Source organism: Podarcis vaucheri (genome assembly GCF_965113315.1).
Source record: "Podarcis vaucheri genome assembly, chromosome: 8".
NCBI classification, from domain to species: domain Eukaryota; kingdom Metazoa; phylum Chordata; class Lepidosauria; order Squamata; family Lacertidae; genus Podarcis; species Podarcis vaucheri.
In genome coordinates, this window is record NC_138766.1 from 14,610,100 (window position 1) to 14,629,234 (window position 19,135).

General features: G+C 42.8%; 1 protein-coding gene across 2 annotated transcripts in view; it reads right to left on the reverse strand.

The window, feature by feature from the left end:
• The window catches only part of ANKH (ANKH inorganic pyrophosphate transport regulator), a 132,607-nt gene that overhangs the window by 19,573 nt on the left and 93,899 nt on the right, over positions 1-19,135 (reverse strand). For both annotated transcript variants that reach the window (XM_082234496.1, XM_082234497.1), the window contains exons 3-7: positions 16,014-16,132; positions 12,200-12,283; positions 8,894-9,064; positions 6,946-7,080; positions 2,626-2,718 (exon numbers count right to left, since the gene is read on the reverse strand). In XM_082234496.1, the coding sequence (XP_082090622.1) occupies positions 2,626-2,718; positions 6,946-7,080; positions 8,894-9,064; positions 12,200-12,283; positions 16,014-16,132 (602 nt within the window). The remainder of the gene's footprint in view (positions 1-2,625; positions 2,719-6,945; positions 7,081-8,893; positions 9,065-12,199; positions 12,284-16,013; positions 16,133-19,135) is intronic.

Below are 19,135 nucleotides of genomic sequence, written 5' to 3' on the forward strand. Positions count from 1 at the left end.
GAAGAAGAGGAGGAAAAACCTGGCTGAAATTCTGATTATTGCAGATACCAGCCATAATCCAGTGATGCTGCTCTGTAGGTACTGGCAGAGCTCTGCAATTACTGGGAATTGAAACAAAAGGCATCTTATATGCTTGCATTTGCCATAGTCCACACTGAGGAACCGACACACATGCAGGTCTCTGGATTTCAGCTGTGGGCTGCATCACAGGCATTTGGCAAGCGACAAGCAAATGAGGTTCACATTTTAGATATTAAAGTGCAAGCTTAGGTTTTTGCAGTGCCGTAAACAATAATACAGACCTAGTAGACTTGTGGTTTGGTTGGTCGTAGTCAAATGGGCGCAGCTTCGAAACAGGATTTTTACAAGGGACGGCAGGATATATTTCCATGTCAACAACCAGAGTTCAGATTGGCTCAGAGTTCATTAACCTGCCCTGTTTGTCCAAAATTTGAACTTCCTAGCTCTTAACGGGAGTTTAAACAAGCAATCCTTGTGGTCTGAAGCAGGAAGATGCTACTGCAGATGCTGATCACACTGCAAGCTTGTTTTTTTTCCTTTTCTGTTTAAATAAATATATTGCTCCAGGAATACAGCTTGGTACAAACTGATCCAAATCACTGTGGCAGTTCCTGAGTCATTACACCCCCAATTAGCAAAGGAAGCAACCTACAGAAACAGCCCCGAACACCTGGTTCCTTTTCACTCTAATGATCTGTACACAAGTTAAGGGATTCGATGTTCTGTCCTGCCCAGAGATTCCACGTATCGCTATGCAAACATCAAACCCCGTCTCCCTCCCCAGAGCCCACCCTCAATCTACATGTGCAGTTGTAGTTTCCGTAAACAGCAAAAAGCAGAATGTAGCTGAAGTCGTGGAATCTTCAACAGGATCTGTCAATGAAGAACTACAGCTAAAAGGCACAGAAGGAGTAAGAAATTTCAAGTGTGCTACTGAAATCTTCCTTACTCACCGCTTCCTCGTTCTTTTCATCCAAACAATGAGTCTCGTAGATTAGGAAAAAAGAGGGACCAATGGGTATATAAAGGCTGCATACACAGCATACGTTGAAAAGCACATTGTTTTCCCCAAATAATCTTCTCAGTGCCCTTAACTAACTACAGCTCCCAGGATCCTCTGCAGGGATATGTGAACCCTTTGCTTAAATGTCTCTGGGCCCTGGAGAAACTTCCTTATTGAAAGTTGGCTTTCTGACCCTTAAGCAACCATGGGCATGTTCCTTGTTGATGCCCAAGGAACACAACAGGGGAATCTCAATCGCTCATGGCTGGCTTATGTAAGTGGAGGTGTTAGCATTCAGGGACATACTGCGGGTAGGGAGGCAGGGAGAGATGCATGCCAATCAGGCCATTAAGGACGAAGGAAACAGCTTGGAGCTGGAGAGCAAGGAGTTCAAGGACCACCCTCCAACCTGTTCTTCATCCAAACGTCTGCCAGGTTGAGACTAGCTCAATGTTTTTTGGGGCTTCCCATGCACAATGGCAAACGGGTGCTCCCAATGACATCAAAGAAGATATTGGGGCGTATTCTTAATTAGCACAGGGAACTGGCCGTGCTAACATTCGGTTCTGGAGGGGTGGTGGGCTCCTGGCATAAACGGGGTGTGTGTCCTGAAATGCCCCACAATTATCAGAAGCTTCTGGAGCTGTACTTTCAGAGCAAGGTAAAGGTAAAAGTAAAGGACCCCTGGCAAAAGTGACTATGGGGTTCCAGCGCTCATCTTGCTTTCAGGCGTTTGTCCACAGACAGCTTTCCGGGTCATGTGGCCAGTGTGACTAAACCGCTTCTGGCGCAATGGAATACTGGGACGGAAACGAGAGCGCATGAAAACGCCGTTTACCTTCCCGCCGCAGCGGTACCTATTGATCTACTTGCACTGGCGTGCTTTCGAACTGCTGGTTTGGCAGGAGCTGGGACAAAGCAACGGGAGCTCACCCCGTTGCGGGGATTCGAACCGCCAACCTTCTGATCGGCAAGCCCAAGAGCCTCAGTGGTTTAGACCACAGCGCCACCTGCGTCCCCACTTTCAGAGCACACATCCAGTGGCTTTCACATCCAGGTAATCTTTTGGTGCCTCGTGCAAGGCCAAAATTTGGTGCCCCCAAGCAGATCTTCTCAATTATGGATCTTCTGAATTTTGTACCCCCTCAACTCAGCCTGCACTGCCCTACATCCTGTGTTGACACATGCAAGTCACATCAGTTTGGAGTTGCACGCTGCTTCCAGAATGGGGCTGCCCCCTGAATTGTGCTTTCCAACTCCCAATGGCAAGCAGTTCCCCGTGATAATTCTCCCTGCAGAAAGAAACCAGCTGGATGACTTCCATCTCCTGGCCATTACAGAAATCCAACAGGCCCAAGAGATGGAGATGCCGAACTTACAGATAGACAGATGGGTGAACTCATCAACAGTATTTTATAGAATCGAAGAAGTGTAGCATTGCACAGCATAACAGCAACAACAAAACTACCTTGAAGTTTCCTAGAATCTAGGAATCTGACTCATTTTCTATACGCTTCACACGCTTATAAATCTGACACTTGGCAAGGATGCATCTGAAAGAGAAGTGAAGGGTTTGCTCTCATCAAAGAAAACAAGCTCACCTTGTCAAAAGCAGGATAAACAGCTCGAATTTCTGTCAACCAGCCATATGGCATGTGCCCTACTGGATATGTAGCTGTCAGAATTGCCACCGCCTATAGCAGAGGAGAGGGGAGAGAGAACATTACAGGTCAAATCCTTGGAAAAACTCGTAAGGGTTGCCTCTCGCTCAAGATTCACATAATCCTATGAGTTACACCAGTAACATTTTAGATGGTCAAGCAAGAAAATGGTTCCTGCACAGTAGAGATTAAAAAAAGTAGCTTATGAACACACATACACTCGTGTTTTTTCTTTATTTATTGTTCCCTTTCCATGATAAAATAATAATGGTCTTGGTGTGCCATCTTAAGACTGAATGAAATATAAATGCTTTATATGTTAATTAATATAAATCCTTTGTATGTTAATAAACGTTAATAGAGACGGTTGTTTGTTTGTTTGTTTTTTTAAAAAGGAATAGGGTTAGCTCTCCTCAGTATTATATTTAGATATTAATCCTAAAACCAGAAAAGGAGGGAAACAATTTAAGACCATTTTTAGCTCAGCTCTCTGCCTTCATCAAGATTACTTGGTTAACCATGGTTAGCTTCAAACCAAAATTTGCAGCCAGCATCATTAAACGGCTTGCAAAGCCCCGTTAAAGCTATTTGTTTGTTTAAAACACTTCTTTACCGCCCTTCATTGAAGCTGGTTCCAGGTGGTTTACACAACTGTGGCCACAGAAATGAAAATGTGCAATTAAAAACAAAAGCAAGTAGAGCCCTGTTCAGATGTGAGGGGTGGGTGTGGCTGAGGGTGAGTTAAATATGCGAGAAAGGGCGGGGAGAGAGGACTGTTAGATCCACCCCCTCTGGCACATCACTATCCCTGAGTTTAAAGTCCTCCACGAATTTGACGATGGAGTTCTGAAGCAGGGAGAAGCAATCTCATCCAATATGGGGTGCTACGCAGTTAGGTCTGTAAAGTGCAGAGGAAGCATTCCCAAATATGAAGCCCCTGCTTCAAACCTGTCCTCAAACTCTAAAACACAGCTGTCAACTTTTCCCTTTTCTTGCGAGGAATCCTATTCAGCATAAGGGAATTTCCCTTTAAAAAGGGAAAAGTTGACAGCTATGCTCTAAAAGTGATAATGGTCTTGAATATGAGGGGGCACAGCCTAGCGGTATGGCCACACTGCCCCATACCTGCTTGCTTAAAGGTAAAGGGACCCCTGAAAGTTAAGTCCAGTTATGAACGACTCTGGGGTTGCGGCGCTCATCTCACTTTACAGGCCGAGGGAGCCGGCGTTTGTCCGCTCTGCACAGTTTTTCCGGGTCATGTGGCCCGCATGACTAAGCCGCTTCTGGTGCAACTGAACACTGACACCAGAGCAGCGCACGGAAATGCCATTTACTTTCCCGCCAGAAGTGCAAACTTGCACTTTTTTATGTGCTTTCGAACTGCTAGGTTGGCAGGAGCTGGGACTGAGCAACGGAAGCTCACCCCGTCATGGGGATTCGAACTGCTGACCTTTTGATCGGCAAGCCCAAGCCTCAGTAGTTTAGACCACAGTGCCACCCGTGTCCCACCTGGTTGCTTACACACAAGCAAAAAGAGCGCTTGCATTGTGCTTAGCAGAGATAATCAACAAAATCTAATTGATTTACAATTGCGTTTGTGGTATAATAATGTCTGGCGTCTGGCGGCATCTGAGAAAGCAACACACAATTTAGAAGTCTCAAAAGGATCTGAAGACCCGGCCCATTACTACCCCGTTATGTAGGAGTTTATTGCTTATGCTACTGCAAATGATCTGCAAAGGTCTTTGCCTATAAGCAGAGCATGAAACTGGGACCTCATCACTGGGATTTATTTCAAAAACGCACTCCTCTATTGATGCTGTTGCACTGTTAATACCAGATGAGTGGCTTTGTAATGTGACACTGAAAACAATTATTATTTGATGAATTCTCCCCAATTGGATGTGTTGTTATGCTCCTGTTTGTTTTATAATTCAATAAATAAAGAATTATTTTTAAATGCCCAGAACTTAAAAGCTTGAGAAAATAGGAAAGAGTTTTGCCTGCTGCTCAAAAGATAGCGGTGTTGGCACTTAGGAGACAAACCATATTTATGAATTATGGTTCATAGCACAAGTACTGTTGCAGAATGAACACTGAACAGTGGCTAGCATCAAAAAATGAGGGGGATTTGCACAGAATTATGCTCAGGGAGAATGAGCTCATGGCATATTTCCAATTTCCTAACCATGGTTAGAAGATTACATCTGTACTTGGCCAAATCTAAGCCAAATACAGCACCTGACCAAAAAATCCAGGAACAAAGTAAAACATGCACACTCATTATTTTTCATAGAGTTCCTTCTTTTCTCCTCCTGCCAAAATCAAGGGCTACTGGCAGCGCCATGTACAGAAATTTGCAGTACACTCAGCTTGTGTGCTGGCAGGCTTATCTGATTGTCGGCTCTGCCAGCGCTTTCTCTTTCAGTAGTGATGCTTTCAGAAACGGAAGCGAAAAGAACAAACGGACAATAGGCACTAATGAAGTCAGCTATCAGCTGATAGATAATATGAGAAGTATTTGCTTTCGAGTGAATGCATTCTTTGCACTTAGCAACTGAAACCACGTTAAAGTGGTATGCTTAAAATATTAATTGCACAAACATTTCGGGCAGTAACCGGGAAATGTGCAATTAAGTATTTCCAGGTGCTTGAACTCCGAAGTTCAACTACATGATACAATTCTATATACTTCCTCTTATTCTACTTTAAATCACAAGCAGAAATATACACAAAAAGACTGGCACCTTAATGTTTATTAAGTTGTCAGGAATATAATCTTATAATAAGGGTGGTGCATATTCGGTGATTCTGCAAGTGTGTGGAATTTAGCAGTGAGGGGAAATATACTAAGAATCTGAGCTTTTTTTTTAAAAAAAAAAATAAACCTTTCCAGCTCATATGGGCTGCAATGATAGGTTTCCAAACATCTGGGCAATATCTGGTAAAATCTTACCCCCTCCCCTGCATGTACACTCTGCAAGATGTGAGCCACTGAAGTATGGTACGGTTATATTCATTCATTCATTTGTTTGTAAAGTGCCTAAAATTACTATATGCAGTATAAAAGAGTCAACACGATACAGGCACCTTGCTCACAGCTTGGCCACGTGGGAGGGACCAATAATATTGACTTGCCTGCAGAATTAACACCTTCAAGGATTTTCATTTTTCATAAAAGAGTCCTGTGCAATTAAGTCAGCCCATGTAGTCGTGCTATTCCCATTTATGCCCATGGGATCGTGCCATATTGAAGAAGCTCCAGTGGTTTAGGGTATGCATACAGAGAGGTCTCAGAATTTGGGGAGGAGGGTTTTTGTAACATTTTTGGCCAGGTATTACATCTAAATGTTCCTTGCACAAGCTGAAAGGCACTTACACTTGCACTAGAGGAGAGTATGCCTTTTCCCTCCACTGACAGTCCGCCATATTTTGAAACATGCCGTTCCCAAACGTCACTATACCCTCAGAACCAGCAACACAGATGGCATTGGGTGATGCGGCAGGAAGCAGAAGACGGCAGTTCCGTAAGTGCAACACCACTCACAGTTCTCTGAATCTCGCCCAATAACGTTGCTCACACAAGAGATGAGTCAGTGAGGAATCAGACTCTAAATGAGTGTCTTTGTTTTGCTTTCTGAGTTACCAAATACTCTGTTGAAGATCTGAGAAACCGGGGGGAAACAGTAATGCTCGGCTAATGGCCAAAGAAAATATGGACAGGACTCTGTTTCTCTCTTCCTTCATGTTTTAAAATAATAATTAAAAAAATCAGACTCAAATGGCAGTAGTGGGCAGGACAGAAGAATGAGGTTTCCTTTTTTTTCTATCCATGGGAAAAGAGATATGGGGTCCGTGTATTTTGTTAGGTGAAAAATGTCTGGAGGGGGAAGGGTTGAGCGGCCACGATCCACTTTCACTTCCTCCACTCAGGGCGGCAGTTGGCTGAGGCCGCTTACGTTTCTAAAAGTAAAAATGCTGAGGAAAAATAATATAGAAGTCCATGTAGCATCTAGTTTGGCCCTTAAGTCGTGACAGCGGTGAAAGAAAATGCTAGTTTCAGAAGCAGTCGGGAAAGATGCTCAGACTTAGGGGAAAAACTTCACGTAAAAGCCTGCTGGTTTCTTTAATACCCTGGGGAAGTTAACATTTAACAACAGCAGAATGAATTCCTAAAGAACCAGGAAAACAGAGACAACTGGAGAGGGAACTGGGTCTTCTACTTTTCTGAATAAATACATGGAAATCAAGGACTCTTACCTCTGTAGCTGCAGAGCTGCCACCCAGATCTCGGGATACGAAGAGGTTGACGATTGGCCGGCTGATTCTCTGAGTAGCCAAAATTAACGCCAAAGGCCACCAGAAACTGAGCATCTTTTTTATTGTAGCATCTCCCTGCGGGTAAAATGAGAAAATGCAGTCCTTGTGAATGACAGCACCTGAACGCAGTAGTAGTAGTAGTAGTAGTAGTAATAATAATAATAATAGTAATAGTAATTATTTATTATTATTATTATTATTATTATTATTATTATTATTATTATTATTATTATTATTTATACCCCGCCCATCTGGCTGGGTTTCCCCAGCCACTCTGGGCGGCTTCCAACAAAACACTAAAATACAATAACCTATTAAACATTAAAAGCTTCCCTAAACAGGGCTGCCTTTAGATGTCTTCTAAAAGTTTGGTAGTTATTTTTCTCTTTGACATTTGGTGGGAGGTCGTTCCATAGGGCGGGTGCCACTACCGAGAAGGCCCTTTGCCTGGTTTCCTGTAACTTGGCTTCTCGCAGCGAGGGAACCGCCAGAAGGCCCTTGGAGCTCGACCTTAGTGTCCGGGCAGAACGATGGAGATGCAGTCAACAGAAGAGCTAAAAAATCTCCTTTCCAAATGTTGGCTATGGTATGTGCAAGCAGAAAAAAGAGCAGGGAAACACATAAGCATGCATATATCACCAGCCAGTAAGTTAAAAAGAAGATATACCGGTAGATTTTATAGATATAGATTTTAGACTATGTGATTTGGATTATTGCAGAACTGGGCTTTCAATTCATGAGAAAAAGTGTTCTGGCACCTAACGAAAGTACTATCTGCAACTATGGATTTAAGAAGTGCCATATTTTTTAACGTTTTTAAATCCATTCTGATATACACTCCTGCAAGGAAGCATTCGTAAAGGTATGCGGCTTTGAGTGACTCAGAAATGGTCCTGCAACTATCTGTGTATTTCCTTGGCTCTATGCTAATCATGCTGACATCTTAAAATAACAGCACAGAAAGAAATGTGGTGGGGTTTTTTTTCTAAATCCAGTACCGAACTTCACTACACTGAAGAAAATACTGTGGTTGCAAGAAATGGCCAAGAGAGAGGCTATGGCACGAGAATTGCAATCAGCAGAGACAAGGCAGCAACATAAATACAAATATATTTTGTATAAAATATCAGGGCATAGTCACAGCTTCCATATATCGAAGGATGTAAGAGAAGTAAGTTAAACTGGCAATTAATTGCTGCCAAGTAATGAGTATAGCATTGTGGTGGAGGTTACCCTTAGCACAAATATAGTAATAGTAATAATAATAATAATAATAATAATAATAATAATAGGCAGTGTGTTTTGGGGGTATAAAAGGAGGTGCCGGTACTCGTTTATAAATGAAGTTTATAAGCTTAGCAACCCCTTAGCGGGGTGCATTGTAAGCCTGTTAAGCAGCAATTAAACTGCCAATTAACAATTAGCAATTAACAATCACTTTCAAAAGCTTCCCCCAGTTGTCTAGCAAATGGAGAGCGTTGCTTTTCAGTTCGGGTCTTGCACATGATACAAGTGTATGCGGGCAGATGAGCAAGTAGTTTAAAGCACCATATTTTTCGCACCAGACCACAAGACGCACCTAGTTTTTGGAGGAGGAAAACAAGAAAAAAATATATTCTGAATCTCAGAAGCCAGAACAGCAAGAGGGATCGCTGAGCAGTGAAAGCAGCAATCCCTCTTGCTGTTCTGGCTTCTGGGATAGCTGCACAGCCTGCATTCGCTCCATAAGATGCACACACATTTCCCCTTACTTTTTAGGAGGGAAAAAGTGAGTCTTATAGAGCAAAAAATACGGTAAATAGGGCCAGTGGTTTTTAGGTTCTGTTTTGCAATCCTGGTGTACTGAACGTAATCATATAGCAAGATCGACAAATGCATCAAAACATACCCCCATCTCTGGCCCGCTACTGTCCGGAATAATATCATGTATGTTTCTGTAGTAGCCCAGGCATAAGGTGGTACATCGGACAAGGGCTCCCATGTACAACGACAAGATAGGGATGAGGAGGGGCTCTCTGCACTCCAAATGACTGTGGAGCAAAATGGCTACGAAAACAACCTGTCAGGAGAAAGGGAAAGGGGGAAAAAGAAAGACTGGTTATGAAAACAAGATTCTGAATTCTGATGTGAAAACTAAATAGTTTTGGACACAGTCACAGTGTTCAGAACATAATGCAATTCTTAATTATTATTCAGAGGTCTTTGCTGCAAATGTATGTTCAGTTCTGGAAATTCTCTGGTCCTCTAATTTCATGAAACTACTTATTTTGATTTTCTATTATAAAAATGTAACAGAAGCTTCTGAGTCTGTTCCCACCCACCCCCCCTCAATAAACTTGTCTGAAGAAGCCAACGATTTCATTAATTTGAGAGGAGGCTATGAAGACGATAGCATTTTCTTTAGATGTTAGGAGCTTATTCATCAAGGGCTATGGGTATGGCTAGAAGGCCCGAGATATTTTTTAAAAAACAAATATAGAGATAAAGGGTATCTATAATAAGATTGTATTATGTATATGCAGTATGAGGGAGAAAATGAATGAATTCAGAAGCAGCTTTGAACGATACATTCCAACGCAGTACAATACATCTCATCTAGTAACATGCATCACTTAAAAAATACTACACAGAGAAATCAAATGACAAACACAGTGAAATCCAATAGCAAAAAGCTATATATTGAATGCGTTTATACTATTAGGCTAATTTAATGTCAGAAATCAAGGAACGACAGGGGCGATATTCAACAAAGTCATACTTAGAGCAGGCCCAATGAAATCAATGAATAGTGGTGCCTCGCAAGACGAAAAGAATCCGTTCTGTGATTCTCTTCGTCTAGCGGTTTTTTTGTCTTGCGAAGCAAGCCCATCGACGGATTAGAGGATTAGCGCTATTAGCGGCTTTTAGCGGCTTATCAGCTTATCGGATCAGCTGATAAGTGGCTTAGCGGCTTAGAAAAAGGGGGGGAGGGGGAAAAACCCGCAGGAACTCGCAAGACATTTTTGTCTTGCGAAGCAAGCCCATAGGAGATTCGTTTTGCGAAGCACCTCCAAAACGGAAAACTCTTTCGTCTAGCGAGTTTTCCGTCTTGCGAGGCATTCGTCTTGCGGGGCACCACTGAACTTAAAATCTGAATGGGTCTACTTCGAGTAGGACTTGGGTATCGCCCAGTAACAATGAGGTGGGAAAATAACTTCGACCTCTGAGAGGTCACCTTCAAAAAAGCATGAGAGATGTAGTACACACACAATGCTAACTATGCTAAAACAGACACAATTCATATTTGGGAAAGGATTCCTATAGCAATACTAAACAATGATACGAGTGGTTCCTAGTGTTCAAAGAGATTTAGAAGTATTGTTTCTGTAACCCTTACAACATTTGTGTAGCGTAGGTAAGTATTCTTATCCCCATATTGCAGATGAGAAGCTGAAGGAAAAGGATCACATTAGTTAAGCTATCTAGTGAGTTAATGGGGTAAGTTCTGAATCGGCGATGTCTACGCTCCTAGCGGAACTGTTTTATAACTACATTGCATTGGTAGATGTAATTAATTTAAATCTGAATATCCCAAGTCCTAGCCGAGGGTTGCCATACATCCGGACATAGCTGGGATTTGAAAATGGCGTCTGGGTGGAATTTTAGAAAAGCAGTTTAAAAGCTAGTGGCAGCTTATATCGGCAGTGTTAATTTTGTGGCTGTTTTCATTTAAAAATTAGTTTTAAAACTTCATTTTATTTTATTTTATTTTATTTTAGATTTTGCAGAAATTCAACACCTTTTGTGCCCAGATTTTCACTTTTTGAAATATGGTGACCCTGTGTTAGCCTCTATACCACCCTGGGCAAATTAGGTGTCAGACAAACTTACTGTTTAAAAATATGCTTAAACAGCCTCACTTAGCTATGAAGCTGAAGCCAATTGCTTTCTCAACCACCACACAATTGTTGTGAGGATAACATGGTGTGGAAAAACCATGTATTCTGCCTTTTGCTCTTTGAGGTAGAAGGTAGAAGAGGTAGAAGAGATAGAGAGATAATTAGTCAAAGTGGGGCATAGATTAATTTTAACAATTGAATTCAAAGGATGGGGAAATCAAGTCATAATCATAATGGTCCTTTCTTCTGCATTGAAAGAATTCCTTCCAACAGAGAGTTATTCCCTTTTGCATTTCCTCCAATTGCTTGAATTAATAACAGTCATACTATACTTACTATCCTTTGAGTTTGCAAACTCTAAAACCCCATCTAGGAAATATGAAACAGCTCACTTTTGCAGCCATTTTAACTTATGGGCCTGATGCTATCCTTCATAATTTCCAGGTGTCTTTAAGGAACCCTGACAGCCCTGGGTTTGTGAACAACAGAGCAGAAAATGTATTTGCCTATAAGTGGCTGGAGTTTAATAGAGTTTAAATGGGAATATACTGTAGTCAATGGCACACTCTTTCTCTGGTCACTTAAGTTTTCCATGTGTCTATATGCACCTGCTGGCATTAACTGGTGTGAAGTGTCATCTTGAATTATGCTAAGGACAGAATAATTTTTTATTTGAACCGCAAAGAAGGAAGCTTGACCATTTTCTTTAGGGAACTTTTATAATGTTCTGAAAGAGAACCCACACCAACATTTTCAAGGAATTCCCTTTCCGAATGCTGTTACTTTTGCTTCTACAACATCTACTTTACCGCACGAAAGCTGACAGAGAAAATTTATCCGTTGTGACTTTTCTGTCCAAAAGCAATTCTGTGAACTGGCTCAGAGGGAAAGGAAGAACGCCAAAATATAGCATGAGCACAAAGACAGTCAAAATTGGATTTAATAACATCTATTCTGCAGCTGTCTAATGCACAGCAGATTAATTCATACTGGCTATAATGACATGAGCAGGAAGTAGATTAGCTAGATCCAGCTATTCAGCAACACAATAATTATTATCAGAAAAAATATACCACAATATTATCGAGAAATGCGACCCAACAAGCAATAATTGAGACGATTTAACATGTCTTTAGTGTCAACTCTTCAGTCCTCATGTCAGCAAGCAGACCTATTTCCACTCCATTTCAAAAGGGTCCTATATCAATATATACAGATAATCTTGCAAACCCAGACTGTTCCAAGCACGGTTATCGTACAGATTTGGCCCAGCTCTTTCTGCAGTAGAAATAGCCGTGACATGAATCAATCCTTACCTGAGCAATGACGTCTGAAATGGAGGCACATCCAACCAGGAAACTGTATTTGTGTTTCAGAAGAATACCTGCGTGGGTCCAAGCCTGAAGAGGACAGAAGAGTGGGTGAGATCCAGTTTAGCACAAGCTCAGGCAATGGGTCTCCTCCTGCTTCTCCTTCCCCCTGCAACTCCTGGCTCACCCTCCAAACCTGCTCCAGAAGGTTGAGGGGCTCTCTGAAGAAGCATTTTGGAGCGTATGGAGAATAAGAGAAACTGGAAATATCATTGGGCAAGGCAGGCAGACATTTGCCTCTTCTGGACATCATGAAAAGCTGAACTATGGCTTAAGTTTCTGGGCTCAATTCAAAGTGCTGGCGCTGACCTATAAAGTCTTACACAGGACCTCAATACGTTAAGGACTGCCTCTCCCCATTCAAACCAACCTTGTCATCTGAGGCCCTTCTCTACGTCCCAACTCCCTGAGAGGTTCCGAGGGTGACAACATGAGAACGGGCCTTTTCCGTGGTGGCTCCCTTCCTGTGAAATGCTGTCCCTGGAGAGGCTCGCCTGGTGCCATCATTACATATCTTTAGGGATCAGGCGAAAACATTCCTCTTTACCCAGGCCTCTGGCCATTAAATAATTACGGCTTGATAAATTTTGGCAGAGGTTATTATTATGATTGTTTTATTATCAAGCTGTGTATTATTGTGTTGTGTATTATGTTTGTACTATTAAAGGTAAAGGGACCCCTGACCATTAGGTCCAATTGTGACCGACTCTGGGGTTGCGGCTCTCATCTCGCTTTATTGGCTGAGGGAGGTGGCATACAACTTCCGGGTCATGTGGCCAGCATGACTAAGCCGCTTCTGGCGAACCAGAGCAGTGCACGGAACCGTCGTTTACCTTCCCGCCGGAGCGGTACCTATTTATCTACTTTCACTTTGAGGTGCTTTCGAACTGCTAGGTTGGCAGGAGCAGGGACTGAGCAACGGGAGCTCACCCCGTCGTGGAGATTCGAACCGCCAATCTCCTGATCGGCAAGTCCTAGGCTCTGTGGTTTAGACCACAGCGCCACCTGCGTCCCTTTAGGTTTTTACTATTATGCTGTGTAAATTAGGTTCTTAATGTTGCACGCTGCCCTGGGATCTTTGGTTTGGGTGGTGTAAAATAAAGAAAGAAAGAAAGAAAGAAAGAAAGAAAGAAAGAAAGAAAGAAAGCATAAGAGCTGCCAGAGGAGTTCACATCTACTTTCCCCCCTTCTGCTTTTCTCCTCCCTAGTCCTTTGTTCTGCCATGCTAAACTAATAAAAGATGTCATGGGATAGATCCCCATAGTCCTGTATTGGAGGGTTGGACCAGATGAGCAATGGGGTCCCTACTAATTCTATGATTCTATGACTCTAGGATTTGGCTTAGAGTGCAATCCAGACCAAGGCTTCTGGTTAAAATCTCTCCTTGCTAACCTTGGTTACAGCTTGCTTGCTATGAGCGAGGAGACAGCTTAACCACAAACCCTATTTTGGACAGCAGGCTAAGTTAAACCATGGCTTGGCTTAGTAAGGCATGCCATGGCAAAGCTGGTTGTGAAATCTATGCGCATAGACTTCAATGGAGCTGAAACCCTGGATCACACAGGGTTTTGGCTCCTATGGAGCATGTAAGTTTCCCCGGCTCAGACTTCCACGTCTGATGTGCAGCCAGATGCTGTTCTTTTGTGAGCAAAAGCCCTTCATGCTCACAGGTGCAGTTGTTAAAAGATCACAAATATAAGACGTTGCACAAAGCGGGAACATGATGACAAAGGATTGCCAACGAGGGGTTGAAATGAAAAAGTGCACGTATGCAAAAGGGAAATCTGAAACAGTTACAATAAAGATTATAAAAATAGCAGCTGGAAACAACAAAACCAGGTCAGGTGAAAAGGCTGGGAGGGAGAAATAGATGTATTTTGACTAACTGATTTAATCCCAAATCTGAAGTAGCTGAGATTTCAGCAATCGTTTGCATTTGGAGGTTTTGAATTTGCTTTTTCCTCTCTGAGGAATAAACTACTGTATCTCTTTTTTAAAAAATAGAATGTATCTTTTAAAAGAAACATTAAGTATCTTGCTAACCGCTCACACCTAATAACCACTTGCCAAAGAAGTGGCAGAAAATGTATTTATTTTTCTAAAATATTTAGAAATGAAATTGAGACTGCATAGTCAGCGGCACAGTTCAGATATCACACTAAACCATAGTTTAAAATGTGCTTGTTGTGCTGCTCAAAAGTTCCTTCCCTGCTCCTACCGCTGCCATGCCACAGACTAAACAAGCCACAGTCTGGCTTGTTGTGCCATCGAAACCCGAGCTCATGGCTTGCTTCCTGCAAACAAATCGTGAGCGGTAAACCAAGGACAAACTTTGACGACTGTTCATGGTTTGCTTGGAGAGAAACAAACCACAAGCCTGGGATTGAATGACACAGCAAGCCAGACTCCAGCTCGTTTTGTCTGTGGGTAAGGAGCGCCAGGAGAACTTTTGAGCAGCGTGCAGCCAGTGTCCGAAACTCAGATCAATAAGCTAGGCGCCAAAAGGCTCATTAAACCAGGGTCAAAGTCGCCAAAACGGAATGCCTAGTTGCCATTTTGGGGCCAGACAGCTCGAAAGTCAGATTTTTCAGTGTGAATTCTTGGTTCCTGAAGTTCATTCCGATTGTGCAGATAAAATATAACAGATAGAATTCTACAGGGTTGGCATCCAGGCACCTTTACTTGCTCTCAAATGGCCAATAGCCAGGTGCAAAATGCGCCTGGGACATTTTGGGTGTGTGTGTGGATGTGTGCAATAAGTTTTGATGGATGTAACAATGGATTACTGAATGGTTTAGTTGATGCAAAATATGCAGGGATGTATGGTATGCAAAATGAACCATGGAAGGAGAAGAAGGGATGTGTGTGTGTGTATTCTAATTATGTTTCAAAATATTCATTTAAACAACCTTAAATCAATTACATCCCTGCATATTTTACATCAACTAAACCATTCAGCAATCCATTGTTACATCCATCAAAATTTATTTACAGGATTGAATTGATCTTAATACTACCAGCGTTTTTAAATAAACACAATTTTCAGTACACATTTTCCAGTCTTCTTTAAACGTACATTCTTATTGTTCTTTTATTCTATAGGTTAAATCTGCAAGCTGAGCGTATTCCATCAGTTGCCATTTTTCTTTGGTTGGGACCTCGCTCGTTTTCCATTTTGGGGCTAACAAAACACGGGTCGCAGTAGCGACATGCATAAATAGTCTTTTTTGACACCTGGGAATTTCCCTCTGAATTATCCCCAACAAAAAGGACTCTGCTTTTTGGGGAAAGGGACTTTTAAAACATTTTTTTCAATTCATTAATTATCATTTCCCAATATCCTTTTACAAGCCCACCACATATGATAAAACGTAGCCTCAGCCTCATTACATGCCCCTGGGACATTGTGAACGCATGCTGCTCATTTACATTAAACCATAACAACAACAACAACAACAACTTATTTATACCCCGGCCATCTGGCTGGGTCCCCCCAGCCACTCTGGGCGGCTTCCAACAAAACACTAAAATACAATAACCTATAATAATAACCAATAATAAAATACAGGATTTGTTTTAAACTATGGTTTAATGTGATGTGCAAACCAGGCGTCTAGAAACTGCGAAACCTATAAATCAGAGGTCAGCAAAGTGCTTATATTGATCCACTACTAGGACAAAACAGGGAACAAGCTAAGGGAAGGGCTGGCATCCATTGCACCACTCTGAGTGAGGATAGTAAACTAAGTTGTAGACTCACCATGGCATCCATGAATGGGAAGGCTGCCAGATACAGGAAGGCCTTGCGTGTTTTGCTTCCCACCGATTCATCCACATGGTGCAACTTGTTAATTATGTAGTACCCCAAATCACTGTATGCTGCAAAAATAAATATAATCATTTTTTAAAAAATCACATACTTAACGCACCCAGGTCTGTTTTGGGATAAAGAGGGAGAAAGGAGGAGCAGGGAGGAACACCTAACACCACCATCTTGATGGGCTGCTGTTGTAAGCCAATTCAACAATGATTCTAGCAGGTGTACTTAAGTACTTGCTTTAAATCACATCAGCTTCTTTTAGACTAAGGCTGAAATCCTAACCCCACTTACCCAAGAGTAACCCCCGCTAAATTCAACAGGGTTTAACAGCGCAATCCTTACAATATCTACTCAGAAGTAAGACAGCCTCCTGTGGCAGAATGGGTCCATGCGTCTGGCTGTTAACCAGGTTTGAGCCCATCTAGGGACAGCTGTGAGCAGGATTCCTCCCATCTAGCTCCAGGGTAATTAAAATCACCAAACTAGGATTAAAATGTACCTAGCAATAAGAGGGATGCGGGTGGCGCTGTGGGTTAAACCACAGAGCCTAGGACTTGCCGTTCAGAAGATCGGCGGTTCTAATCCCGCGACGGGGTGAGCTCCCGTTGCTTGGCCCCTGCTCCTGCCAACCTAGCAGTTCGAAAGCACGTCAAAGTGCAAGTAGATAAATAGGTACCACTGCGGCGGGAAGGTAAACGGCGTTTCCGTGCGCTGCTCTGGTTTGCCAGAAGCGGCTTAGTCATGCTGGCCACATGACCTGGAAGCTGTCTGCGGACAAACGCCAGCTCCCTCGGCCTGTAGAGCGAGATGAGCGCCGCAACCCCAGAGTTGGCCATGACTGGACCTAATGGTCAGGGGTCCCTTGACCTTTACCTAACAAGCAATAGTCTGCAGGTCAATGTATTTTTCAATATGTTGCTATGCACTGGGAAATTTTAGAAGTATTTAATGGATACCAAAGCTCACATTAGCCCTGCACTATAATGTAGAAAGTTACCATAATATACTGTACACATTTTTAAAACACACACACACACCTTTTCCTAGGAAACACTGGCAACTGCTGACAAGCACCATGAAGGAGGATAAATTGTGACTCAGTCGGTGAGTCAGAAACCATCACCTGGGGTTGTTATGTTGCTACAAGCACCCATGAATGTCTTCTAGGTGAGTGCTTGCCAAGTTCCATCACAGACGTACTCCTTTGGTGTTTTCCATGGATTACCCTGGGGCCAGCTCTCTTTCACTTTGTGCCACGAGGGAGACAGAGGCAGTGGCGTAGCGTGGGGGGTGCAGGGGGGGCCGGCCGCACCGGGCGCAACATCTGGGGGGTAGGGTTAGGGGGCGCAAATCCACGGGTTAGAGGGCGCAAATTACTTGCCTTGCCCCGGGTGCTGACAACCCACGCTACGCCACTGGACAGAGTCTGTCCCTTCTTGAATCCACTGGCATGCCTAGAGGACTTGGGGAAGTTAGGTAGCAGGAACCTACTCTCGTTTTGTTTTGTTTTTGCCAGAATTTGCAAGCACAGCACGCAAAAGTGAGCAAATTACTCATTTCGTGCTACGGGAGCGACAAAACAAATTGCACATCCCAGCAAAAATGAGAAACAGCTCACTCAGACTTCCCCAAATCCTCTGGAACTCAGGGGAGGGAAGGAATAGCTTACTTAAGTTGTGCCCTTAAAAAAGACCTCCAAAGTTGCAAAGCGATTATCCCGGCTTCCGAGATCCTTCAAATCCCGCTGCACGGGAGAGGCTGACAACTCCTCTAAATTCTGTATATATGCCAAAAGACTTTTGGGAGAGAGCAATCAAATATAATGGCTGCCTAATACAGCCAACAAGAATCTATGGACGCCTGACCATTGCAATATAAAACCATTAGCTGTGAATACTCCCTCTGAAGTATTTGAAAATAGCAGCTTTATGAAAGCAGACTTCATTTGTGAGCAGGAACGTTCTTATGTGTGGTATCCAAACAACAAATGGATTGTGAGATTGGCCGCGAAAACCTCTTTTCCTTTTAGTATCTCAGACCACAGTGCGAAGTTGAGGCTCTCACTAAAGGATCAATTACGGAGTGACAAAATCAGAAGAGTACAAAAATATGGACTGGATGCTTCTGAGAAAATACAGTGTAAAGTCCAAGTGGAGAAATCTACATGGTCTGAATAACCAACACACCTGGAGGAGGGGGACACACCGGGGTTTACTTTGTCACACCAGGTCAAAATCCTTCATTCTAAAACTGTCTCAGTGGTGGGTCCAATTCACACATTACTGCAGCATTATGGGTGTTGCTATTCTTATGCTGGTATTTTCACCACTGTTTAATTATCACACTATTCCCATTCAACACCTGATCATCAAATCTAAGCAAAAGTCTTGGAAGTTTGTCAAGATTCATTTTTTTTGTAAAACGCATTTGTGAGCTGGAAGAAAAAGAGGTCCCAGCCCGAGACTTGGAGGATTACATTTAATACCATTACATCATCAGAAGAAAGTCTTCCTTGAATAGGCTATTATTATTTACTTTCAAAGACGTTATCAGGTAACTGAACATTGGCCAAATATACTGCCAGATCTCAAGTGATTCTGGAGAGAGCCTGTATTTTCTAGCCACGCTAGAAAACAGATGAAAACCTCTAAAATTGAAAGCTAGCACATCACGGCTGCTCACAGCCTCAGGGCTTCAATAGCTAATGGTTCTTGAACTCATCTAATTTGAGAAAATATATTGTGTCCAGAGGCATGCTAGTGCCTCATTAAACTCACTGTAACTCTTGTAACTTTAAGGCTGCAATGCAACACGCACGTGCCTGGGAGTAAGTCCTACTGAACTCAGTAGGATTTGCCGTATTTTTTACTCTATAGGACGCACTTTTTCCCTTCTAAAAAGTAAGGGAAAATGTGTGTGCATCCTATGGAGCAAATGCAGGCTGCGCGGCTAAGCCTAAAGCCAGAACAGGGAGATGAAGCGCTGCGCAGCACTACAACTCGCTGTTCTAGCTTGGGGTTAGCTGTGCAAAGCCTCCGCAGGGCAGCGAGGTGAAGGCACCC